Source organism: Diadema antillarum, unplaced genomic scaffold, assembly GCF_040938485.1.
Source record: "Diadema antillarum isolate AM-2024a unplaced genomic scaffold, OU_Dant_1.0 seq00001419_RagTag, whole genome shotgun sequence".
Classification (NCBI taxonomy): domain Eukaryota; kingdom Metazoa; phylum Echinodermata; class Echinoidea; order Diadematoida; family Diadematidae; genus Diadema; species Diadema antillarum.
In genome coordinates, this window is record NW_027272171.1 from 110,246 (window position 1) to 137,491 (window position 27,246).

The following is a 27,246-nucleotide window of genomic DNA, read 5'->3' on the forward strand; positions in this document are numbered from 1 at the left end:
TATATACACACTCACATGATTTCGAGTTTGAAAAGATTTTTCAGAGTAAAACTTCTCTCTCAAACGAAAACCATCACCCTCCCCCGCTCACATTCTATTTAGCCTATTTTCGTTAGCTCTCACACAATTGTTTGCTCTTGAGTAACACATAAAACTCCACAATTGTGCCTTCATCTACCATTTCTCTCCTTTTCAACATAAATTCACCAATATAGAATGATTTCTGATTTTGTAAACTATTCCTTTCTATTTCCCCGTTTCGTGTTTCTGTGCATGCGTGTATTTCTTTTTCTTCTTCTTCTTCTTTTCTCAGTGCATCGACTACTCAATACAATTATTCTTTCTTGGGTTTGTGGTGGCTCTTAAAAGAGCCGTTTGATTTTTGATTTGAGGTGCAAATAAACTTATTTGGCACCCTTCTTGGCAGCAGGCTTCTTTGGTTTTGCCGCCTTGGACTTGGTGGTCGTCTTCTTCGCCACTTTCTTCGGGGTTGCCTTCTTGGATGGCTTCTTTGCTGCGGTCTTCTTCTTGGGCGTCTTCGTTTTCTCCGACTTGGTTGCTGTCTTCTTTGCCGGCTTCTTCTTTGTCGCCTTCTTCTTCTTCTTCTCCTTCTTTTCTTCTGCAGCTTTGGCCTTCTTGGCGACCGCCTTCTCTTTCTTTGCGGCTGCCTTTGCCTTGGCCTTCTCGCGGTCAGCCTTGGCCTTTGCCTTCTGCTTCTCTTTTCGTGCCTTCTCCGCCGCCTCTGCCTTTGCTGCCTTGACGTTCAGCTTGAAAGAGCCAGATGCCCCGACACCTTTCGTCTGAACCAGTGTCTCGTTGGCAACCCCTTTCCGCAGAGCTCGCTTGATGAAGATGGTCTGTCGGTCCATATCGCCTACTTTGTAGTTGGCTGCGATGTACTTCTTAATGGCCTGAAGTGAAGATCCATTCCGCTCCTTCAGTGCGCCGATAGCAGCATTGACCATCACCTGAGTCGGTGGATGCTCGGGCGCTTTCTTCTTGGTTGTCTTCTTTGCTGCTTCCGAAGCCGCCATCACGATAACAATCGATGCGATACGTAGTGATTCAGAGAGTAGTGGAACAAAACTAATGACTCGCAACCTTCGCACTGTCGCTTTATCAGCTCATTGCGTACCTCGAAGGAATCACCGGACATCTCGGGCATGGCGTCGTGGAGAACGCTCTGCCTAATGTGCTTCCACATTCTGTTCTCTGTTTCATATTACTTGATTTACTTTTCTGCTCCATTTGTTTTATCCACGTGTTTCCCTAAGGCAGCTGTTTTATATTACAACATGCCGAAAACTGCAACAATTGTTGACAGGAAACGCACAAACACTAGAGCATTAACGCAATCAAACACACAAATTTCCTACATACATGTGGCTGTGCTGTTCTCATGCTGTCGATAAATTACTCTTTTATCTTAATCCCTTCTTTTTAACCTCACAACGGCCTCGCCTGACGATTTATCATCTGTGCATTTTTCACAAATTCATAAATTCTTCCGAAATTCTTGTTACTTAATTCTTGCTTATTTTCATACTCTATCATATGCCTATTCATTCTCCATATTCTCTCCTCATCTAATGGTATGTATTGCCACCTTATATATTTTAGTCTTTATTCTATGCTTATCCCTTATCTATTTTGTCTCCTTATATAATAGTGTGCATTGTCACTTTATATATCTATCGTTATATTTCTTCCTTTATTTTCATCATTGTATTTCTTCCTTTCTCTACATTTCCTATTTATGTGTGATTCAAGTAAGGATAATTAGAGAGAGAGAGAGAGAGAGAGAGAAAGAAAAAACAAAAACAAAAAACGGAAATCTCAACACAACACAAAATAGCATGATGAATTGAATGTATTCTTTCTGGAAAATGTGGTGGCCCTGATAAGGGCCGTTTGGTTGAAAAGAGCCGTGAAGTCTTTAACTGGACTTTGCAGTCTTCTTCGGCAGAAGCACGGCCTGGATGTTTGGCAGTACACCACCCTGAGCGATTGTCACGCCTCCCAGCAGCTTGTTCAGCTCTTCGTCGTTGCGAACGGCAAGTTGAAGATGTCGCGGGATGATCCTTGTCTTCTTGTTATCGCGTGCGGCGTTGCCGGCCAGCTCCAGAATCTCAGCGGTCAGGTACTCGAGAACAGCAGCTAGGTACACTGGTGCACCAGCGCCTACTCTCTGGGCGTAGTTGCCTTTACGAAGGAAGCGATGAACTCGGCCGACGGGGAACTGCAGGCCGGCGCGTGATGATCGAGACTTGGCCTTGGTGCGAGCCTTGCCAGATTTTCCTCGTCCAGACATGATTGGAGACGGAGAGACAAATGTGTTGACGTGATCTGAATGCTGATTCAACTGAGAGTGTGATCCCCGCTATTCTATTCTATTGTTTTATTTAAATGGGGATCTATCCATGGACAATTTTCCCCACAATGTACATGTTCTTTGTATAAAATTATGTGTTGTTAATGAGGATGGGTGGATTGTTAGATGAAATGGGGGATGTAGCGATGTGTTGGGTTCATAGCTGTATAGGTTGGTTCATTTATATATTAATACTTATGTAATGTTATTCATAACAATGTATATATGGGTTCATGTTACATAGATTCAAAGCAATATAAATATATATTGAGTATATATTGTATACATAACGATATATTATATTGGTTTCATATCGTATAGAAAAATATGGGCTTGTGTAAAGACGCAATAATATAAGTATATATCTATATATCACTATGCTTATTATATAAATTCTTGATAATGTGTGTGTATATATATATATGCGTTTAAAAAAATATACTGATTTATATTTGGGTTTATATTGTATATAATTCACATATGTTTCCGTGTTTATAAAAGCACCAAAACTGTCACCGAGTCCGACATTTTTAACTTTCTTATCTATATACATCATACCTACATGTTTCAAAACAGTATGTCGTCTGTTTTGAAAAAAAAAAATATGCGTATATATACCCTGACATTGATTGCAGTATATATGCACATATATTCCAACATTGCCTGTTATTTCTATAATTAATCCAATTCCTGATAATCATTAACTGCCTACATATACATATAACTTAGCGCAGACACCTGCATGTACATGTGTGTGCCGATATTACCTATCTTCTCATATGATTCAATTTATAAAAACAAAACATATTTATATTACCCATCTGTGTCATTTCCACACTAAAGTACAATATTTGTGCTTACACACATATATACATACGTACATACATATATATGCATGCATAGCACACACATATATACGTGATATATATGCATGCACAATGTGATCCCCGCTGATTGTTTCCGCACCCATTTATACCCCGCTCGGGGATCCAGCGAGTCAAGATCCTTTTGTTGACCGGTCGACCAATCAGCGTAGCCGATGGTAGCCGTGGGCAGCTTCTGCTGCCAGTGCGGACACAAGCGCTGTTTGCTGCCCTCTTGCTGGCTAACTCGGCACAGTGTGTAGTGGTTCACTTCAGCTCGTTGTATCGAGGCGGCTATCCATATATCATATTTCACGATAAAGCAGTTGTGAATACACACTTTCAGTTGAATCAGCATTCAGATCACGTCAACACATTGATGAATAGACTCATAATTAACGTCACAAACTTTATTTGTTTTTCTTTCCTTGGCCATATAGTTTTACTTTTTCTTATCCCCCCCCCCTCACTCCTTCTATCTCCCTATATATCTATCTACCCCCCTTCCTCTCTCTCTCTCTCTCTCTCCCTCTCTATTAAGCACCTAATAGACCCCTTCTCGTCTCAATTACATATGGATTCAGTTATTTGCGAGGTACACAATCACCGTCGACTGCGTTTCATATGAAGTAGGGGGCGGGGACATTTACGTGCATTTCATTTATCTTTTTGGTTTGTCGACATTTTTTTTTTTTTGTTCTTAATTTTTATTTCCGTTCAACTACCTGTGCACTTTTAAATACATAAATATCTTACATCACCCTAGCCTCTACTTTTTAAAAACTAAGAATAACAAACAGAATATTGTATGAACCATGATATTCTTTCTTGATAATGTGGTGGCTCTGAAAAGAGCCGTTGTGTTGGGTGGTGCGACCACGGAGGACAGGCCTCTCTCTACGCCCTCTCTCCCCGGATGCGACGGGCCAGCTGAATGTCCTTGGGCATGATGGTGACCCGCTTGGCGTGGATGGCGCACAGGTTGGTGTCTTCGAACAGACCCACGAGGTAAGCCTCGCTCGCTTCTTGGAGGGCCATGACAGCAGAGCTTTGGAAGCGCAGCTCGGTCTTGAAATCCTGAGCAATCTCACGAACAAGTCGCTGGAAGGGAAGTTTGCGGATGAGAAGTTCGGTGCTCTTCTGGTAGCGGCGAATCTCACGAAGTGCGACTGTGCCGGGCCTATAGCGATGAGGTTTCTTCACTCCTCCGGTGGCGGGGGCACTCTTGCGAGCAGCCTTCGTAGCCAGTTGCTTGCGAGGAGCCTTGCCTCCAGTCGACTTGCGAGCCGTCTGCTTGGTGCGAGCCATGTTTTCTTCAGGTAACGAGTAGGGAGTTTTTTCGATGCGGAGTTGGGAAGAGAATGAAACCGCCGGACATTCAGCTCCCATTTTATATCGCGGACGATGGATCCCTAGACCCGGGACGGATCCAATCCGTGGCCTGTGATTGGTCAAGCAGTGATTTCCTTTGTCCGAGATGACCGCACTGTCCAGTCCCGCAGCGGCGGCCGCCACCCGTCCAGTCTGCTATGGTTGGTCACGCTGCTCAACCTGTTCACGCGTTCCCGTAGATGGCGCCGTTGAGATACCAGCTCGCGAATTCAATGATTATTGCGACCACTATATTGTATACTGAAGACATCATTCCGAACGATTTTTTTCTGTACGCAGCAGGCTGCTGTAACAGTGATATTATTACTATACGTGCATGATGGTATTTGGAATAGATTCATATAGCAACACCTCGTTAAGAAGATGATTCTATAATGCGGTGTGATAATTTAGACTCTTTTGTATTCTCTCTTCTACCCGAAGAGGAAGAGCAGGCAGATTGGAAGTTAATGTATATTGTGCGGGTCTTAAGCATTAATCTGTAATACGTTTGCATGATCTTACCATGTTTCGATCAGGTAGTGCTTTCATTCAACTAATTAATGAGTACATTATGTTAACACGAGAAGCAAATATAAATAAGCAGACAATCTGAAATCACTAAGCAAGCAATGATTTGTATTTCTAGTCTGGTGTGCAAAGTACTAGTTTTTTGATTCGTTATAATTAGGATATGATTTCATACAACAGTTGGATATTCTTTCTTGGTTATGTGGTGGCCCTGATAAGGGCCGTTTGGATTAGAGTCGACTGTGGACATCTACTTGGATGTAGTGTACTTGGTGACAGCTTTGGTGCCCTCGCTGACGGCGTGCTTTGCCAGTTCTCCGGGGAGAAGCAGGCGCACTGCGGTCTGCACTTCACGGCTGCTGATGGTCGACTTCTTGTTGTACTGACCGAGACGGGCAGCTTCGGCGGCGATGCGTTCGAAAATGTCGTTGACGAAGCTGTTCATGATGGACATGGCGCGACTCGAAATTCCAGTATCTGGATGGACTTGCTTCAGAACCTTGTAGATGTAGATGCCGTAGCTCTCCTTCCTCTTCCTACGCCTCTTCTTGTCGGCATTGGGCCGGGGAGCCTTGGCAGCTTTCTTGGAACCCTTCTTGGCAACTTGTCCGGATGGAGGAGCCATTGTGAGCGTTGATTAGACTAAGCGGGTGCGAATTCGACGTTGCTCTGAAAGAGAAATGTTATGGTCAACTGCCCCCTTCCCTCTTTTATACGCGTTCGGAGGATCCGCTCGCACAGTTCATGCAAATTAGATGAGGATTAGCAGAAGCATCGATTCAGGCGGGCGTGACGGCTCTACCTGCCGGCCGTGGTGGAATAATGTTTTGGTTTTTTTTGCCACCAGATGGCGGTAGACAGATTTCTGTCAATATCACCCTAATTTTGTCCTTGAACTGCGTGTAAAAATGAAACACATGCATAATTCTCTGTAAATATTTTATTGATAAATTTTCTTTTCTTCTTGTAATCAAACCAGATCCAGAAAAGCTCCTGTAACTATACATATTCTGTTGCGTGTCTCACGAAATAGCTGCTATCTTCCCTTATTTCTTTTCAGTGCCTGTTAAACTTTTACACGTATTATCTACCTTCGTCGCCGTTTCCTAACGCGCTGCAGCTGAAATTCATTTGTAAAGATTTATTATGCGTTAGAGAAACCATACCTTCTTGCTTGCATACAACTGAAGCATGACTTTGTGTCATTTCTTCTTTCTTTATCTTTTTTCTTCTTTTTTTTTTTGCCAGTATGCGCTCTTATAATTATGGATATCATTTATCTATTGCAAAGGCAAATGTTTTTGTTTATGATGTAATACCTGAGTTATCTTGTGTTACGTTGAAAATGAAATAAATGAATTGAATTGTCGATACTATTCTTTCTTTCTTTCTTTCTTTATTTGAGTGATTGATTGCTTTTTTGTTTCTCACTACCCAATACTAAGCCCAATGTCAAACAGCAAGATATTATCCAGACTTAATTACTCCAACATGTGTGCTGCGGGTGCTTAATCTGCGCAAAATTGGCTATATGCTGGTCATGCCAAATAGTGCATAGAATCTTTCCTTCACCAAAGAAATGTGTGAAGTTGTTGCTTTCTACAACCCACCCACTATGGGAACAACAACTTTACCAAAAAAAGGCAACAACTTTACACACGAAGCAACAACTTTACACATAAAGCAACAAGTTTACAATCGTATGACAACAACATTACAGAAGCCAAAACAACAACTTTACTTGAGAAAAATTCCTCTCTCTCTCTCTCAATCTCTCTTTCCCTATTTGCAACTGGGGGGCTGTGATGAGCAAAAACATGCCATAGTCGTTATGCCACCGTCATTTACAACCATTTAACTCAATACAGCGTGCAGTGGAAGCGTTTTAAGAGCATGATTGCCACAGAACAGAAAAAAAAAAAAAAAACTGAACTAGAAATATGTAAGATGTTATATAAAGATGGGGTAATTATTCCAGTATAATATAATGACGAGGTTTGAGCATTGATTCAAACGTGCTTCTCATAATGACGTTCGGTCCATAGAATATGACCTGACGTGTCGTAATAACAAATGAAAGAGATGTGGAAATTTGTTTCATAAAGTGTATTCTTTCTTGATAATGTGGTGGCTCTGAAAAGAGCCGTTGTTTTGTGGTACAGGAGGCCGTTGAATTCTAGCCGCCAAATCCGTAGAGTGTGCGTCCCTGCCTCTTCAATGCGTAAACGACGTCCATGGCAGTAACCGTCTTGCGTTTGGCATGCTCGCAGTATGTCACTGCATCGCGGATCACGTTCTCAAGGAAGACTTTCAGGACTCCGCGGGTTTCTTCGTAGATGAGGCCCGAGATTCGCTTCACTCCGCCCCTTCTTGCCAGACGACGGATTGCTGGCTTGGTGATGCCCTGGATGTTATCACGAAGAACTTTGCGGTGCCGCTTTGCTCCTCCCTTTCCTAGTCCTTTGCCTCCTTTACCGCGTCCAGACATGATGGTGCGAGTTGATTGTGGTATAGCTGATGAGAAATCCAAAAGCCGAATGATGACGCTGCACCTGACCGAACAGGTTTTAAGTAACCGCTTTGCGGACATGGAGGGCGACGCCCCATTCTCCTACTGTCCGCCGCGGCCAGCCCACGATCCGCCTGCACGACATCCGGCTGGATCGAGTGCGCCACCTCACGGCCGTCCGTTGCGTTGACCAGACCAGCGCCGCGAGTCGGACGGGCACTGTGTCACATCACATACATTACTCTGTCGCACATTACCTAAAGAAATGAACAAATGAAATACACATATGATAATATTGACAGCATATGGAGTAGCAGATATGCACATATGAATATATACACACTCACATGATTTCGAGTTTGAAAAGATTTTTCAGAGTAAAACTTCTCTCTCAAACGAAAACCATCACCCTCCCCCGCTCACATTCTATTTAGCCTATTTTCGTTAGCTCTCACACAATTGTTTGCTCTTGAGTAACACATAAAACTCCACAATTGTGCCTTCATCTACCATTTCTCTCCTTTTCAACATAAATTCACCAATATAGAATGATTTCTGATTTTGTAAACTATTCCTTTCTATTTCCCCGTTTCGTGTTTCTGTGCATGCGTGTATTTCTTTTTCTTCTTCTTCTTCTTTTCTCAGTGCATCGACTACTCAATACAATTATTCTTTCTTGGGTTTGTGGTGGCTCTTAAAAGAGCCGTTTGATTTTTGATTTGAGGTGCAAATAAACTTATTTGGCACCCTTCTTGGCAGCAGGCTTCTTTGGTTTTGCCGCCTTGGACTTGGTGGTCGTCTTCTTCGCCACTTTCTTCGGGGTTGCCTTCTTGGATGGCTTCTTTGCTGCGGTCTTCTTCTTGGGCGTCTTCGTTTTCTCCGACTTGGTTGCTGTCTTCTTTGCCGGCTTCTTCTTTGTCGCCTTCTTCTTCTTCTTCTCCTTCTTTTCTTCTGCAGCTTTGGCCTTCTTGGCGACCGCCTTCTCTTTCTTTGCGGCTGCCTTTGCCTTGGCCTTCTCGCGGTCAGCCTTGGCCTTTGCCTTCTGCTTCTCTTTTCGTGCCTTCTCCGCCGCCTCTGCCTTTGCTGCCTTGACGTTCAGCTTGAAAGAGCCAGATGCCCCGACACCTTTCGTCTGAACCAGTGTCTCGTTGGCAACCCCTTTCCGCAGAGCTCGCTTGATGAAGATGGTCTGTCGGTCCATATCGCCTACTTTGTAGTTGGCTGCGATGTACTTCTTAATGGCCTGAAGTGAAGATCCATTCCGCTCCTTCAGTGCGCCGATAGCAGCATTGACCATCACCTGAGTCGGTGGATGCTCGGGCGCTTTCTTCTTGGTTGTCTTCTTTGCTGCTTCCGAAGCCGCCATCACGATAACAATCGATGCGATACGTAGTGATTCAGAGAGTAGTGGAACAAAACTAATGACTCGCAACCTTCGCACTGTCGCTTTATCAGCTCATTGCGTACCTCGAAGGAATCACCGGACATCTCGGGCATGGCGTCGTGGAGAACGCTCTGCCTAATGTGCTTCCACATTCTGTTCTCTGTTTCATATTACTTGATTTACTTTTCTGCTCCATTTGTTTTATCCACGTGTTTCCCTAAGGCAGCTGTTTTATATTACAACATGCCGAAAACTGCAACAATTGTTGACAGGAAACGCACAAACACTAGAGCATTAACGCAATCAAACACACAAATTTCCTACATACATGTGGCTGTGCTGTTCTCATGCTGTCGATAAATTACTCTTTTATCTTAATCCCTTCTTTTTAACCTCACAACGGCCTCGCCTGACGATTTATCATCTGTGCATTTTTCACAAATTCATAAATTCTTCCGAAATTCTTGTTACTTAATTCTTGCTTATTTTCATACTCTATCATATGCCTATTCATTCTCCATATTCTCTCCTCATCTAATGGTATGTATTGCCACCTTATATATTTTAGTCTTTATTCTATGCTTATCCCTTATCTATTTTGTCTCCTTATATAATAGTGTGCATTGTCACTTTATATATCTATCGTTATATTTCTTCCTTTATTTTCATCATTGTATTTCTTCCTTTCTCTACATTTCCTATTTATGTGTGATTCAAGTAAGGATAATTAGAGAGAGAGAGAGAGAGAGAGAGAGAGAGAAAGAAAAAACAAAAACAAAAAACGGAAATCTCAACACAACACAAAATAGCATGATGAATTGAATGTATTCTTTCTGGAAAATGTGGTGGCCCTGATAAGGGCCGTTTGGTTGAAAAGAGCCGTGAAGTCTTTAACTGGACTTTGCAGTCTTCTTCGGCAGAAGCACGGCCTGGATGTTTGGCAGTACACCACCCTGAGCGATTGTCACGCCTCCCAGCAGCTTGTTCAGCTCTTCGTCGTTGCGAACGGCAAGTTGAAGATGTCGCGGGATGATCCTTGTCTTCTTGTTATCGCGTGCGGCGTTGCCGGCCAGCTCCAGAATCTCAGCGGTCAGGTACTCGAGAACAGCAGCTAGGTACACTGGTGCACCAGCGCCTACTCTCTGGGCGTAGTTGCCTTTACGAAGGAAGCGATGAACTCGGCCGACGGGGAACTGCAGGCCGGCGCGTGATGATCGAGACTTGGCCTTGGTGCGAGCCTTGCCAGATTTTCCTCGTCCAGACATGATTGGAGACGGAGAGACAAATGTGTTGACGTGATCTGAATGCTGATTCAACTGAGAGTGTGATCCCCGCTGATTGTTTCCGCACCCATTTATACCCCGCTCGGGGATCCAGCGGGTCAAGATCCTTTTGTTGACCGGTCGACCAATCAGCGTAGCCGATGGTAGCCGTGGGCAGCTTCTGCTGCCAGTGCGGACACAAGCGCTGTTTGCTGCCCTCTTGCTGGCTAACTCGGCACAGTGTGTAGTGGTTCACTTCAGCTCGTTGTATCGAGGCGGCTATCCATATATCATATTTCACGATAAAGCAGTTGTGAATACACACTTTCAGTTGAATCAGCATTCAGATCACGTCAACACATTGATGAATAGACTCATAATTAACGTCACAAACTTTATTTGTTTTTCTTTCCTTGGCCATATAGTTTTACTTTTTCTTATCCCCCCCCCCTCACTCCTTCTATCTCCCTATATATCTATCTACCCCCCTCCCTCTCTCTCTCTCTCTCTCTCCCTCTCTATTAAGCACCTAATAGACCCCTTCTCGTCTCAATTACATATGGATTCAGTTATTTGCGAGGTACACAATCACCGTCGACTGCGTTTCATATGAAGTAGGGGGCGGGGACATTTACGTGCATTTCATTTATCTTTTTGGTTTGTCGACATTTTTTTTTTTTGTTCTTAATTTTTATTTCCGTTCAACTACCTGTGCACTTTTAAATACATAAATATCTTACATCACCCTAGCCTCTACTTTTTAAAAACTAAGAATAACAAACAGAATATTGTATGAACCATGATATTCTTTCTTGATAATGTGGTGGCTCTGAAAAGAGCCGTTGTGTTGGGTGGTGCGACCACGGAGGACAGGCCTCTCTCTACGCCCTCTCTCCCCGGATGCGACGGGCCAGCTGAATGTCCTTGGGCATGATGGTGACCCGCTTGGCGTGGATGGCGCACAGGTTGGTGTCTTCGAACAGACCCACGAGGTAAGCCTCGCTCGCTTCTTGGAGGGCCATGACAGCAGAGCTTTGGAAGCGCAGCTCGGTCTTGAAATCCTGAGCAATCTCACGAACAAGTCGCTGGAAGGGAAGTTTGCGGATGAGAAGTTCGGTGCTCTTCTGGTAGCGGCGAATCTCACGAAGTGCGACTGTGCCGGGCCTATAGCGATGAGGTTTCTTCACTCCTCCGGTGGCGGGGGCACTCTTGCGAGCAGCCTTCGTAGCCAGTTGCTTGCGAGGAGCCTTGCCTCCAGTCGACTTGCGAGCCGTCTGCTTGGTGCGAGCCATGTTTTCTTCAGGTAACGAGTAGGGAGTTTTTTCGATGCGGAGTTGGGAAGAGAATGAAACCGCCGGACATTCAGCTCCCATTTTATATCGCGGACGATGGATCCCTAGACCCGGGACGGATCCAATCCGTGGCCTGTGATTGGTCAAGCAGTGATTTCCTTTGTCCGAGATGACCGCACTGTCCAGTCCCGCAGCGGCGGCCGCCACCCGTCCAGTCTGCTATGGTTGGTCACGCTGCTCAACCTGTTCACGCGTTCCCGTAGATGGCGCCGTTGAGATACCAGCTCGCGAATTCAATGATTATTGCGACCACTATATTGTATACTGAAGACATCATTCCGAACGATTTTTTTCTGTACGCAGCAGGCTGCTGTAACAGTGATATTATTACTATACGTGCATGATGGTATTTGGAATAGATTCATATAGCAACACCTCGTTAAGAAGATGATTCTATAATGCGGTGTGATAATTTAGACTCTTTTGTATTCTCTCTTCTACCCGAAGAGGAAGAGCAGGCAGATTGGAAGTTAATGTATATTGTGCGGGTCTTAAGCATTAATCTGTAATACGTTTGCATGATCTTACCATGTTTCGATCAGGTAGTGCTTTCATTCAACTAATTAATGAGTACATTATGTTAACACGAGAAGCAAATATAAATAAGCAGACAATCTGAAATCACTAAGCAAGCAATGATTTGTATTTCTAGTCTGGTGTGCAAAGTACTAGTTTTTTGATTCGTTATAATTAGGATATGATTTCATACAACAGTTGGATATTCTTTCTTGGTTATGTGGTGGCCCTGATAAGGGCCGTTTGGATTAGAGTCGACTGTGGACATCTACTTGGATGTAGTGTACTTGGTGACAGCTTTGGTGCCCTCGCTGACGGCGTGCTTTGCCAGTTCTCCGGGGAGAAGCAGGCGCACTGCGGTCTGCACTTCACGGCTGCTGATGGTCGACTTCTTGTTGTACTGACCGAGACGGGCAGCTTCGGCGGCGATGCGTTCGAAAATGTCGTTGACGAAGCTGTTCATGATGGACATGGCGCGACTCGAAATTCCAGTATCTGGATGGACTTGCTTCAGAACCTTGTAGATGTAGATGCCGTAGCTCTCCTTCCTCTTCCTACGCCTCTTCTTGTCGGCATTGGGCCGGGGAGCCTTGGCAGCTTTCTTGGAACCCTTCTTGGCAACTTGTCCGGATGGAGGAGCCATTGTGAGCGTTGATTAGACTAAGCGGGTGCGAATTCGACGTTGCTCTGAAAGAGAAATGTTATGGTCAACTGCCCCCTTCCCTCTTTTATACGCGTTCGGAGGATCCGCTCGCACAGTTCATGCAAATTAGATGAGGATTAGCAGAAGCATCGATTCAGGCGGGCGTGACGGCTCTACCTGCCGGCCGTGGTGGAATAATGTTTTGGTTTTTTTTGCCACCAGATGGCGGTAGACAGATTTCTGTCAATATCACCCTAATTTTGTCCTTGAACTGCGTGTAAAAATGAAACACATGCATAATTCTCTGTAAATATTTTATTGATAAATTTTCTTTTCTTCTTGTAATCAAACCAGATCCAGAAAAGCTCCTGTAACTATACATATTCTGTTGCGTGTCTCACGAAATAGCTGCTATCTTCCCTTATTTCTTTTCAGTGCCTGTTAAACTTTTACACGTATTATCTACCTTCGTCGCCGTTTCCTAACGCGCTGCAGCTGAAATTCATTTGTAAAGATTTATTATGCGTTAGAGAAACCATACCTTCTTGCTTGCATACAACTGAAGCATGACTTTGTGTCATTTCTTCTTTCTTTATCTTTTTTCTTCTTTTTTTTTTTTTGCCAGTATGCGCTCTTATAATTATGGATATCATTTATCTATTGCAAAGGCAAATGTTTTTGTTTATGATGTAATACCTGAGTTATCTTGTGTTACGTTGAAAATGAAATAAATGAATTGAATTGTCGATACTATTCTTTCTTTCTTTCTTTCTTTATTTGAGTGATTGATTGCTTTTTTGTTTCTCACTACCCAATACTAAGCCCAATGTCAAACAGCAAGATATTATCCAGACTTAATTACTCCAACATGTGTGCTGCGGGTGCTTAATCTGCGCAAAATTGGCTATATGCTGGTCATGCCAAATAGTGCATAGAATCTTTCCTTCACCAAAGAAATGTGTGAAGTTGTTGCTTTCTACAACCCACCCACTATGGGAACAACAACTTTACCAAAAAAAGGCAACAACTTTACACACGAAGCAACAACTTTACACATAAAGCAACAAGTTTACAATCGTATGACAACAACATTACAGAAGCCAAAACAACAACTTTACTTGAGAAAAATTCCTCTCTCTCTCTCTCAATCTCTCTTTCCCTATTTGCAACTGGGGGGCTGTGATGAGCAAAAACATGCCATAGTCGTTATGCCACCGTCATTTACAACCATTTAACTCAATACAGCGTGCAGTGGAAGCGTTTTAAGAGCATGATTGCCACAGAACAGAAAAAAAAAAAAACTGAACTAGAAATATGTAAGATGTTATATAAAGATGGGGTAATTATTCCAGTATAATATAATGACGAGGTTTGAGCATTGATTCAAACGTGCTTCTCATAATGACGTTCGGTCCATAGAATATGACCTGACGTGTCGTAATAACAAATGAAAGAGATGTGGAAATTTGTTTCATAAAGTGTATTCTTTCTTGATAATGTGGTGGCTCTGAAAAGAGCCGTTGTTTTGTGGTACAGGAGGCCGTTGAATTCTAGCCGCCAAATCCGTAGAGTGTGCGTCCCTGCCTCTTCAATGCGTAAACGACGTCCATGGCAGTAACCGTCTTGCGTTTGGCATGCTCGCAGTATGTCACTGCATCGCGGATCACGTTCTCAAGGAAGACTTTCAGGACTCCGCGGGTTTCTTCGTAGATGAGGCCCGAGATTCGCTTCACTCCGCCCCTTCTTGCCAGACGACGGATTGCTGGCTTGGTGATGCCCTGGATGTTATCACGAAGAACTTTGCGGTGCCGCTTTGCTCCTCCCTTTCCTAGTCCTTTGCCTCCTTTACCGCGTCCAGACATGATGGTGCGAGTTGATTGTGGTATAGCTGATGAGAAATCCAAAAGCCGAATGATGACGCTGCACCTGACCGAACAGGTTTTAAGTAACCGCTTTGCGGACATGGAGGGCGACGCCCCATTCTCCTACTGTCCGCCGCGGCCAGCCCACGATCCGCCTGCACGACATCCGGCTGGATCGAGTGCGCCACCTCACGGCCGTCCGTTGCGTTGACCAGACCAGCGCCGCGAGTCGGACGGGCACTGTGTCACATCACATACATTACTCTGTCGCACATTACCTAAAGAAATGAACAAATGAAATACACATATGATAATATTGACAGCATATGGAGTAGCAGATATGCACATATGAATATATACACACTCACATGATTTCGAGTTTGAAAAGATTTTTCAGAGTAAAACTTCTCTCTCAAACGAAAACCATCACCCTCCCCCGCTCACATTCTATTTAGCCTATTTTCGTTAGCTCTCACACAATTGTTTGCTCTTGAGTAACACATAAAACTCCACAATTGTGCCTTCATCTACCATTTCTCTCCTTTTCAACATAAATTCACCAATATAGAATGATTTCTGATTTTGTAAACTATTCCTTTCTATTTCCCCGTTTCGTGTTTCTGTGCATGCGTGTATTTCTTTTTCTTCTTCTTCTTCTTTTCTCAGTGCATCGACTACTCAATACAATTATTCTTTCTTGGGTTTGTGGTGGCTCTTAAAAGAGCCGTTTGATTTTTGATTTGAGGTGCAAATAAACTTATTTGGCACCCTTCTTGGCAGCAGGCTTCTTTGGTTTTGCCGCCTTGGACTTGGTGGTCGTCTTCTTCGCCACTTTCTTCGGGGTTGCCTTCTTGGATGGCTTCTTTGCTGCGGTCTTCTTCTTGGGCGTCTTCGTTTTCTCCGACTTGGTTGCTGTCTTCTTTGCCGGCTTCTTCTTTGTCGCCTTCTTCTTCTTCTTCTCCTTCTTTTCTTCTGCAGCTTTGGCCTTCTTGGCGACCGCCTTCTCTTTCTTTGCGGCTGCCTTTGCCTTGGCCTTCTCGCGGTCAGCCTTGGCCTTTGCCTTCTGCTTCTCTTTTCGTGCCTTCTCCGCCGCCTCTGCCTTTGCTGCCTTGACGTTCAGCTTGAAAGAGCCAGATGCCCCGACACCTTTCGTCTGAACCAGTGTCTCGTTGGCAACCCCTTTCCGCAGAGCTCGCTTGATGAAGATGGTCTGTCGGTCCATATCGCCTACTTTGTAGTTGGCTGCGATGTACTTCTTAATGGCCTGAAGTGAAGATCCATTCCGCTCCTTCAGTGCGCCGATAGCAGCATTGACCATCACCTGAGTCGGTGGATGCTCGGGCGCTTTCTTCTTGGTTGTCTTCTTTGCTGCTTCCGAAGCCGCCATCACGATAACAATCGATGCGATACGTAGTGATTCAGAGAGTAGTGGAACAAAACTAATGACTCGCAACCTTCGCACTGTCGCTTTATCAGCTCATTGCGTACCTCGAAGGAATCACCGGACATCTCGGGCATGGCGTCGTGGAGAACGCTCTGCCTAATGTGCTTCCACATTCTGTTCTCTGTTTCATATTACTTGATTTACTTTTCTGCTCCATTTGTTTTATCCACGTGTTTCCCTAAGGCAGCTGTTTTATATTACAACATGCCGAAAACTGCAACAATTGTTGACAGGAAACGCACAAACACTAGAGCATTAACGCAATCAAACACACAAATTTCCTACATACATGTGGCTGTGCTGTTCTCATGCTGTCGATAAATTACTCTTTTATCTTAATCCCTTCTTTTTAACCTCACAACGGCCTCGCCTGACGATTTATCATCTGTGCATTTTTCACAAATTCATAAATTCTTCCGAAATTCTTGTTACTTAATTCTTGCTTATTTTCATACTCTATCATATGCCTATTCATTCTCCATATTCTCTCCTCATCTAATGGTATGTATTGCCACCTTATATATTTTAGTCTTTATTCTATGCTTATCCCTTATCTATTTTGTCTCCTTATATAATAGTGTGCATTGTCACTTTATATATCTATCGTTATATTTCTTCCTTTATTTTCATCATTGTATTTCTTCCTTTCTCTACATTTCCTATTTATGTGTGATTCAAGTAAGGATAATTAGAGAGAGAGAGAGAGAGAGAGAGAGAGAGAGAAAGAAAAAACAAAAACAAAAAACGGAAATCTCAACACAACACAAAATAGCATGATGAATTGAATGTATTCTTTCTGGAAAATGTGGTGGCCCTGATAAGGGCCGTTTGGTTGAAAAGAGCCGTGAAGTCTTTAACTGGACTTTGCAGTCTTCTTCGGCAGAAGCACGGCCTGGATGTTTGGCAGTACACCACCCTGAGCGATTGTCACGCCTCCCAGCAGCTTGTTCAGCTCTTCGTCGTTGCGAACGGCAAGTTGAAGATGTCGCGGGATGATCCTTGTCTTCTTGTTATCGCGTGCGGCGTTGCCGGCCAGCTCCAGAATCTCAGCGGTCAGGTACTCGAGAACAGCAGCTAGGTACACTGGTGCACCAGCGCCTACTCTCTGGGCGTAGTTGCCTTTACGAAGGAAGCGATGAACTCGGCCGACGGGGAACTGCAGGCCGGCGCGTGATGATCGAGACTTGGCCTTGGTGCGAGCCTTGCCAGATTTTCCTCGTCCAGACATGATTGGAGACGGAGAGACAAATGTGTTGACGTGATCTGAATGCTGATTCAACTGAGAGTGTGATCCCCGCTGATTGTTTCCGCACCCATTTATACCCCGCTCGGGGATCCAGCGGGTCAAGATCCTTTTGTTGACCGGTCGACCAATCAGCGTAGCCGATGGTAGCCGTGGGCAGCTTCTGCTGCCAGTGCGGACACAAGCGCTGTTTGCTGCCCTCTTGCTGGCTAACTCGGCACAGTGTGTAGTGGTTCACTTCAGCTCGTTGTATCGAGGCGGCTATCCATATATCATATTTCACGATAAAGCAGTTGTGAATACACACTTTCAGTTGAATCAGCATTCAGATCACGTCAACACATTGATGAATAGACTCATAATTAACGTCACAAACTTTATTTGTTTTTCTTTCCTTGGCCATATAGTTTTACTTTTTCTTATCCCCCCCCCCCTCACTCCTTCTATCTCCCTATATATCTATCTACCCCCCTCCCTCTCTCTCTCTCTCTCTCTCCCTCTCTATTAAGCACCTAATAGACCCCTTCTCGTCTCAATTACATATGGATTCAGTTATTTGCGAGGTACACAATCACCGTCGACTGCGTTTCATATGAAGTAGGGGGCGGGGACATTTACGTGCATTTCATTTATCTTTTTGGTTTGTCGACATTTTTTTTTTTTTGTTCTTAATTTTTATTTCCGTTCAACTACCTGTGCACTTTTAAATACATAAATATCTTACATCACCCTAGCCTCTACTTTTTAAAAACTAAGAATAACAAACAGAATATTGTATGAACCATGATATTCTTTCTTGATAATGTGGTGGCTCTGAAAAGAGCCGTTGTGTTGGGTGGTGCGACCACGGAGGACAGGCCTCTCTCTACGCCCTCTCTCCCCGGATGCGACGGGCCAGCTGAATGTCCTTGGGCATGATGGTGACCCGCTTGGCGTGGATGGCGCACAGGTTGGTGTCTTCGAACAGACCCACGAGGTAAGCCTCGCTCGCTTCTTGGAGGGCCATGACAGCAGAGCTTTGGAAGCGCAGCTCGGTCTTGAAATCCTGAGCAATCTCACGAACAAGTCGCTGGAAGGGAAGTTTGCGGATGAGAAGTTCGGTGCTCTTCTGGTAGCGGCGAATCTCACGAAGTGCGACTGTGCCGGGCCTATAGCGATGAGGTTTCTTCACTCCTCCGGTGGCGGGGGCACTCTTGCGAGCAGCCTTCGTAGCCAGTTGCTTGCGAGGAGCCTTGCCTCCAGTCGACTTGCGAGCCGTCTGCTTGGTGCGAGCCATGTTTTCTTCAGGTAACGAGTAGGGAGTTTTTTCGATGCGGAGTTGGGAAGAGAATGAAACCGCCGGACATTCAGCTCCCATTTTATATCGCGGACGATGGATCCCTAGACCCGGGACGGATCCAATCCGTGGCCTGTGATTGGTCAAGCAGTGATTTCCTTTGTCCGAGATGACCGCACTGTCCAGTCCCGCAGCGGCGGCCGCCACCCGTCCAGTCTGCTATGGTTGGTCACGCTGCTCAACCTGTTCACGCGTTCCCGTAGATGGCGCCGTTGAGATACCAGCTCGCGAATTCAATGATTATTGCGACCACTATATTGTATACTGAAGACATCATTCCGAACGATTTTTTTCTGTACGCAGCAGGCTGCTGTAACAGTGATATTATTACTATACGTGCATGATGGTATTTGGAATAGATTCATATAGCAACACCTCGTTAAGAAGATGATTCTATAATGCGGTGTGATAATTTAGACTCTTTTGTATTCTCTCTTCTACCCGAAGAGGAAGAGCAGGCAGATTGGAAGTTAATGTATATTGTGCGGGTCTTAAGCATTAATCTGTAATACGTTTGCATGATCTTACCATGTTTCGATCAGGTAGTGCTTTCATTCAACTAATTAATGAGTACATTATGTTAACACGAGAAGCAAATATAAATAAGCAGACAATCTGAAATCACTAAGCAAGCAATGATTTGTATTTCTAGTCTGGTGTGCAAAGTACTAGTTTTTTGATTCGTTATAATTAGGATATGATTTCATACAACAGTTGGATATTCTTTCTTGGTTATGTGGTGGCCCTGATAAGGGCCGTTTGGATTAGAGTCGACTGTGGACATCTACTTGGATGTAGTGTACTTGGTGACAGCTTTGGTGCCCTCGCTGACGGCGTGCTTTGCCAGTTCTCCGGGGAGAAGCAGGCGCACTGCGGTCTGCACTTCACGGCTGCTGATGGTCGACTTCTTGTTGTACTGACCGAGACGGGCAGCTTCGGCGGCGATGCGTTCGAAAATGTCGTTGACGAAGCTGTTCATGATGGACATGGCGCGACTCGAAATTCCAGTATCTGGATGGACTTGCTTCAGAACCTTGTAGATGTAGATGCCGTAGCTCTCCTTCCTCTTCCTACGCCTCTTCTTGTCGGCATTGGGCCGGGGAGCCTTGGCAGCTTTCTTGGAACCCTTCTTGGCAACTTGTCCGGATGGAGGAGCCATTGTGAGCGTTGATTAGACTAAGCGGGTGCGAATTCGACGTTGCTCTGAAAGAGAAATGTTATGGTCAACTGCCCCCTTCCCTCTTTTATACGCGTTCGGAGGATCCGCTCGCACAGTTCATGCAAATTAGATGAGGATTAGCAGAAGCATCGATTCAGGCGGGCGTGACGGCTCTACCTGCCGGCCGTGGTGGAATAATGTTTTGGTTTTTTTTGCCACCAGATGGCGGTAGACAGATTTCTGTCAATATCACCCTAATTTTGTCCTTGAACTGCGTGTAAAAATGAAACACATGCATAATTCTCTGTAAATATTTTATTGATAAATTTTCTTTTCTTCTTGTAATCAAACCAGATCCAGAAAAGCTCCTGTAACTATACATATTCTGTTGCGTGTCTCACGAAATAGCTGCTATCTTCCCTTATTTCTTTTCAGTGCCTGTTAAACTTTTACACGTATTATCTACCTTCGTCGCCGTTTCCTAACGCGCTGCAGCTGAAATTCATTTGTAAAGATTTATTATGCGTTAGAGAAACCATACCTTCTTGCTTGCATACAACTGAAGCATGACTTTGTGTCATTTCTTCTTTCTTTATCTTTTTTCTTCTTTTTTTTTTTGCCAGTATGCGCTCTTATAATTATGGATATCATTTATCTATTGCAAAGGCAAATGTTTTTGTTTATGATGTAATACCTGAGTTATCTTGTGTTACGTTGAAAATGAAATAAATGAATTGAATTGTCGATACTATTCTTTCTTTCTTTCTTTCTTTATTTGAGTGATTGATTGCTTTTTTGTTTCTCACTACCCAATACTAAGCCCAATGTCAAACAGCAAGATATTATCCAGACTTAATTACTCCAACATGTGTGCTGCGGGTGCTTAATCTGCGCAAAATTGGCTATATGCTGGTCATGCCAAATAGTGCATAGAATCTTTCCTTCACCAAAGAAATGTGTGAAGTTGTTGCTTTCTACAACCCACCCACTATGGGAACAACAACTTTACCAAAAAAAGGCAACAACTTTACACACGAAGCAACAACTTTACACATAAAGCAACAAGTTTACAATCGTATGACAACAACATTACAGAAGCCAAAACAACAACTTTACTTGAGAAAAATTCCTCTCTCTCTCTCTCAATCTCTCTTTCCCTATTTGCAACTGGGGGGCTGTGATGAGCAAAAACATGCCATAGTCGTTATGCCACCGTCATTTACAACCATTTAACTCAATACAGCGTGCAGTGGAAGCGTTTTAAGAGCATGATTGCCACAGAACATGAGGATCAGGCGTGATCCTCTTATCTACGAGGTACATCGACCACCTATCTGTTATAGTATGCTATTATCCCGATAATTGCCCTAACATCGAACAAAGAAACTTTTACACAGTAAGCCTACCTTACACCGCCCGTGTCCCCCAGGCCGCACGCACGTCCGCCCGTACGCACGTAACCAGTCACCCGCCATGACTCTTCCTCCAGTTCCACACAACCAGGTCACCCGCAAACGGGACACACAGTCAAGTCGCGCCGCGAGGCGAGGGGAAGGAGGGGGGGACACAGATAGGTGGTCGATGTACCTCGTAGATAAGAGGATCACGCCTGATCCTCATGATCTACATCAGTACATCTGACCACCTATCTGTTATAGTATGCTAGACCGACACGGACTAACAAGGGAGGCTTGGCTGTAAGGCGGTGTAATCAACGGGACTTCGCCGCTGACAAAAGGGCAGCCCTAGAGAAGGAGGGCACAGCAGCGGGAACGTCCCGCAGATAGAAAGAAATGAAAGAATTGGGAGAACGCCAATAGGCTGCTCTTTGGATCTCCTCAACCGACACTCCTGCGAATAAGGCCCAGGAGGCGCTGATCCCGCGAGTGTCATGAGCGCGAGGCGCTACCCCCGGGGAGAGAGCCTCTGAGCCAGCCGCTTTGATAGCGGCAACAATCCACTTCGATATGGTGTCTTTAGAGGCAGCAGAGAAGGGCTCCTTAGTCACTACAAAGAGTTGATCCCCGGAGCGTCGGTCCTTGGTACGGGCGCAGTAATATTTCAGGGCCCGTACCGGACACCAGACTTTGTCCTCTGCGACAGAGGAATGAGCGGCCAGAGGTTGGATGAAGATCTCAACCGGACTGGAGGCTGCTGTCTGATTTTTGGCCACATACGAAGGGCTAGGGATTAGCCTCACACCAGCCCGTTCCCACCGTATGTGGCCCTGCAGGGTAGACAAAGCATGCAGCGCACTACGGCGCTGCCCAGATGCGATAGCCAAGAGAAAAACCGTCTTGATGGTTAAATCCCTAAGGGAGGCTTCGGCCAAGGGTTCGAAAGGCGACCTGGCAAGCGCCTCTAGCACACGGGGAAGGCTCCAGGAAGGGAGCAATCTCCTCGTCGGGGGGCGTTCCAAGAAAAAGGCGCGAAGTAAGCCTGAGAGGGCGGGGGCAGTGGATATAGTGGACCCATCCTCGAAGCCAGTATGCACTGCCGCGATGGCGGAGCGATACCCCCTAATGGTAGAGATGGTTAAGCCTCTGTCAAAGAGGGAAACCAAAAAGTCCGCCACATCTCTTAGAGGGGCTGAACGGGGATCCACCCCGTGAGATTGGCACCAGGAATAGTATCCAGCCAAACGGGAATTGTAAGCCTCCCGGGTGGATTCTCTCCGGCTGCGGGCAACGAGTGAAGCAACTCGTTCTGACAAGCCCGCCTGAGTACCGGATTCCCTGATAAGGGCCAGGCAATCAGGTGGAGAGAGCTCGGTCGGGGATGTAGAGCTCCCGACACCGGCTGCGCTATTAGCTCTGGGCGAGCTGGAAGGAGCCTTGGGCTCCCCACCAGTAGGTTTGTGAGCTCTAGGAACCAAGACCTCCTTGGCCACCAGGGGGCTATAAGGAGGATGGTAGCCTGGTCCCGCCTGATCTTGCGCAGGACGCGGGGAATGAGGGGGAAGGGTGGGAACGCATAGCCTCTGAATCCCTTCCACTGGAAGGAGAAGGCGTCCAGCCGCCAGGCTGCGGGGTCCTGCACTCTCGTGCAGTACCTGGGTAGCTGAGCATTCAGCTCCGAGGCGAAGAGATCCACCTCCAGTGGTGGCATCTGATTCACCAGTCGGCTCATGATATGCGGGTCGAGTCTCCACTCGGAGGGGAGGACCCGGCCTCGGGACAGGAAGTCCGCAATGAGGTTGTCCCTGCCCGGTATATACGAGGCCATGGGAAAAATCCCCCTGCGCCTGCACCATCTCCACAGTGTGGCAGCGAGGGCGTTCAAGCGTGGGGAATGCGTGCCGCCCTGCTTGTTGATGTATGCCGCCACTGTGACATTGTCTGTGCGGATCAACACAGTCTGGTTTTGGAGTAGAGGTAAGAAGTGGTGGAGGCTCAGGATAACCGCTTGAAACTCCAGCACATTGATGTGGGGGAGGGTAGCCGAAAGGCACCAGTCCCCATAGGCATGGAGCCCCTGACAGTGACCGCCCCAACCCTTGTGGGATGCATCGGTAGTCACTGTGAGCGAGGGATGGGGGGGCTGCAGAGGGCTGCCCCTGCTCAGAAACTCCGGGCAACACCATCGCCTGAATAACAGGCGGGTGGCCGGGGGCAGGGGAACCATTTTCGTCAAGGGGTCCCGAGACGGATGGAAATGACTGAGCAGATGGATCTGCAGGGGGCGCATGTGCAGTCGACAGTCCGGCAGCACATCGACCAGGCTCGCCAGATATCCTAGGAACTGAAGGAAGGATCTGGCAGGGACTCGTCGCTGCCGTCTGAAACGGCGGGCGGCGGATATGATCGTAGACACCCGAGCTGGGCTGGGGCGCGCCAGCTGACGGGGGATGTCTATCACTGCACCCAGGAAGGTTGGGCGTTGTGTGGGCACGAGCTCCGACTTCTCCCAATTTATGAGAAACCCGAGAGACTGTACTGTTCTCAGCAGAAATGACAACTGGTGAGAGAGCAGGGTCTGGGAGCTGGCTGCTAACAGCCAATCGTCGAGGTAGCAAAATATCCTCAGACCCTGTTGCCTGAGGAAGGCTGCTACACACGCGACGAGCCTGGTGAATAGGCGTGGTGCGGGTTTCAGGCCGAAAGGCAGGGCGCGGAAGCGGAACACGTTCCCCTCGAAGGAGAAACCCAGCAGGTCCCTGGATGCTGGTGCTATCGGGACGTGGAGGTAAGCATCCTTGAGATCTATGGACACTGTCCAATCTCCCGGTCTGAGGCAAGGGAGTATGGACGCCAATGTCTCCATTCGAAAATGTTCCGTACGGATGTGCCTGTTTATTCTCTTGAGGTTGAGAATGAGGCGAAAGCTCCCCGAGCGCTTGGGAACCAGAAAGGTAGGGGAAAGGGATAACCGCAGGTGGTCGCGGATCCGTTCCACTGCCCCCTTCGCTAAGAGGGCGGCGATCTCGGCCGCCATGCCTCTGTGTCTGAGGGGAGGCAAGCGAGGGGGGGAAAGACGGATGACGCCTCCGGGTAAGGGAGTGGCGAGCTCGATGGAGAAGCCACCGCCTACAACGGAGAGCACGAAGGCGTCGTCCGTAATGGCCGCCCAGGCCGGCTGGAAGGCCTGAAGGCGGCCGCCCACCCCGGCTGGGGGGGCCTGAAGCGCTCGGGGCAAGGAGTCAAAAGCCGCCGCGGCCCCTGGCGGCCGGGCGGGTTGATCCTCGCTGTCTGTCTCTACCCCTGTGACTGCGGCGCCCGCGGCCGGAGCGGCGGGGCGGCTTAGGGGGAGGCAAGGTGACCGTTACGCGGGGGGGTCCCGCCGAGGGGCAAGCGGCCCCGCGGGGTCGGGGGGCTCGTGGTTGGACGGATCTGAGCTGCGTGGCCAATTCACGGGCCTGTTGGCACCTAGCTAACTCATCCCTGATCCGAGGGGCAAACTGACCTGAGAACAGAAAGGGGCCCTCGCAGGGCATGTCAGCGGTCAGCTGAACCCGCTGTCTAGCTGAAAAACCCAGTGCTTCTAGAGCCAGGTTCCTGCGACGACGAGTCGTGTACAAGGCTGCACGGGTAGACTGTTTCCACAGTTGTTCCGAGATAGACATAAGCAGTGCGTCGAGCAACTGCCTGTCTTCTGGAGAGACCCGCAGGTCGTCTGCTTGTACGGCCAAATTGGTCAGAGCACCCGCGTACGCTGCCAGACGCATCGTGGATCTGGCCAAGATGGACATATGCGTCCACCTCTTGTCTTCCTCAAGAAAGGAGCGTCTGCGTAGGGGGTTGACCTTCCCCACGTAATCGCCTAGAGCAAGCAGCTCGGGGGATAGCGTCTCTGGGGACAGAAAACGGGCCATGTCGCCCGGTTGAAAAGTGAACGCTCTTCTCAAACCAGGAGGGCCACCCCTGGGGGACGGTTCACGAGCGATGCGCCCGTACTCATCCTTGAAGTCGGCTGTGGGTGGAATGCCGGGATGAGTACCCGATCCCCCCCCGGAAGAGTCGGGACGCCTGGGGCTGTTGCTCCGCAGGGTCCGGGCGGACCGTATAAAACTCTTCCAGGTAGCGGAGGAGCAAGGCTTCCGCCTCCTCACTGAGGTGTTTCAAGCCAGGCGGGGCCTCGGTCCCAATCAGGGAGGGCGCCGCCGATGAGGTGGACATAGACTCCCACTCTGAAGAGGGGTCAGACTCTGAGGCAGGTACCCCGAGTTGATCAGAGAGGGGTGGGAAAGGGGGAGGCGCTAGTGCTGGGGAGAAAGTCTCCGCTGGCAGTGCGCTATCGTCCAACAAGGAACGGGCCGTCAGGCCCGAGGCAGGGCGTGGGATAGGGGGCGGTAAGAGCAGACCACCAGTAGAGGTAGCTACCGCAGCCTGACTGACAGCGGCCGGGGCCGGGCGATGCAGTCGAAGGCTCTCTGCCTGAGAGGGGAAAGTTTCCTCCCCGGGCGGAGCCCCTAGTGCCGCGGGAGCACGGCTCGTGCCGGCTATGAGCTCCCCGCGTGGCGGCAGTGGGGCCATGGGCACTGAAGAAGCAGCGGTCGATTCGGCCGGAAGGCCGGGGAGCGACCAGCCTCGGCTCTCTGCGAAGCGGCTGAACACCTCAAAGAGTTCAGCTTCACTAGGCTGAGCCTTAGGAGCCTTCTTCTTCTTTTTGCCCGAGGTTTTGGACTTCTTGGAAGAGGGGGAGGCAGAAGGGGCCGTGTAAGGCCTTTTCTTAGCCTTCTTCTTCCTCTTCAGAGTCCCAAGGGACGAGCTTAAGGGCTGTCCGGCCGGTGGGGTGCCGGTCGAGGACGCCGCCGAAAGCTGCCAGTCCCGAGCGGGAGGCTCAACCGGCGCCGCCCGAGCGGACGGGCCGGGGAGGGTCCCAGTGGTGGTAGGTGCCGGCTTGCTAGGAGCGCGGGCAGTTACCAACCTAGGGCCATGCACCCTGGGGTGCTGGCCGAGTCGGAGGGAGGAGGGGGCCCGCGTGGTGGGCAGCCGGGGCGGACCCGCAGCTGGCGCACCACCGCTCCCGAACCCCGCCGCCGCCGGCCTGAGAGAGCCGGGTGGTGGGGAACGGGCGGGGCCGAGGCTGGACGCCGCTGCAGCCGCAGGGCTGCGAGCAGGCGGGGTGGGGGCGGCTCGCATGAGCGAAGGCGCTCGTGGCGGCACCCCACCGCTCTCTGTCACCATGGGCCGGCTAGGGCCGGGGGACGAGAGGCCAGCCAAACTCCGGTCAGGTCGCCAAGGACGACCACCCTCCTCCCCCGAATCACTTCCCTCAGAAGCGAGAATCTCAAGGGGCGGATCGGCGGAGCCGGATCCGAGCCCCTCCGGTTCAGGGACCGGCAAAGAGACTCCCTCCGCGAGGGGGTTCCGAGCAGAAAGCTCTGAGTCCGTCGGCCGTGCGGCCCCGGACGGAACCAGGGCCGGAGCCCTAAGTATGGGGGGGTGGGAGGATAGCCAAGCCTCCAACGTGGCCCACAAGGGGTCTGACCAAGTGGAGCACGTGGGACAGGGACTAGATCGGGTGCACGTGCGATGCAAAGCGCAAACTGGATGTGCGTCCCAATCTGGAATGGCCCGGCGACAAGAAGTGCATCTAAGAGTCATCCTGTATAAAAGAGAAGAGGACTCAGTTAGCAACAACATAAAGAAAATGTAGACATGAATAAACATACAAGTATCTTTACAAGAAAGTGTATGTTAAAACAAGGGACTCAAAAACCAAGTCAAAGTAGGCTTAAAAGCGTACAAGACAAGGGGCGGGAATTGGGCCGAGCTGGGCCGACAAAATTATCGTTGAAGGCTCAGCATAAAATACCCAAGAGACAGTAAACAAACATGAAACATGTGCGAAAAGGGTGAGAAAAACACCCAATCGAAATATAAAAGAAGCCCCAGAGGCGCGCCATAGGCGTGGGCCACCTCAATAAAGGCCTAAGGGGGGCACGACACACATGAAAC

General features: G+C 47.8%; 1 protein-coding gene across 1 annotated transcript; it reads right to left on the reverse strand.

The window, feature by feature from the left end:
- Positions 1 to 21,557: 21,557 nt before the first annotated feature.
- Positions 21,558 to 25,157, reverse strand: LOC139709246 (uncharacterized). Its single transcript, XM_071621197.1, has 3 exons — positions 24,721 to 25,157; positions 22,452 to 24,584; positions 21,558 to 22,389 (listed from the first exon to the last, which is right to left on the reverse strand). Exons 1-3 carry the CDS (start codon positions 25,155 to 25,157, stop codon positions 21,558 to 21,560), a joined length of 3,402 nt encoding a protein of 1,133 aa, XP_071477298.1.
- Between the last annotated feature and the right edge of the window lie 2,089 nt (positions 25,158 to 27,246).

Bases quoted from the DNA above. Each gene is read 5' to 3' on its own strand.
- LOC139709246 (XM_071621197.1), bottom strand. From the start codon at position 25,157: ATGGCCCGTTTTCTGTCCCCAGAGACGCTATCCCCCGAGCTGCTTGCT. The intron at 24,585-24,720 runs GTTAGCTAGGTG...CCTCCCCCTAAG, and splicing joins GCCCCTCGGATCAGGGATGA to CCGCCCCGCCGCTCCGGCCG. The intron at 22,390-22,451 runs GTGGATCCCCGT...CCTCTTTGACAG, and splicing joins CCTGGTGCCAATCTCACGGG to AGGCTTAACCATCTCTACCA.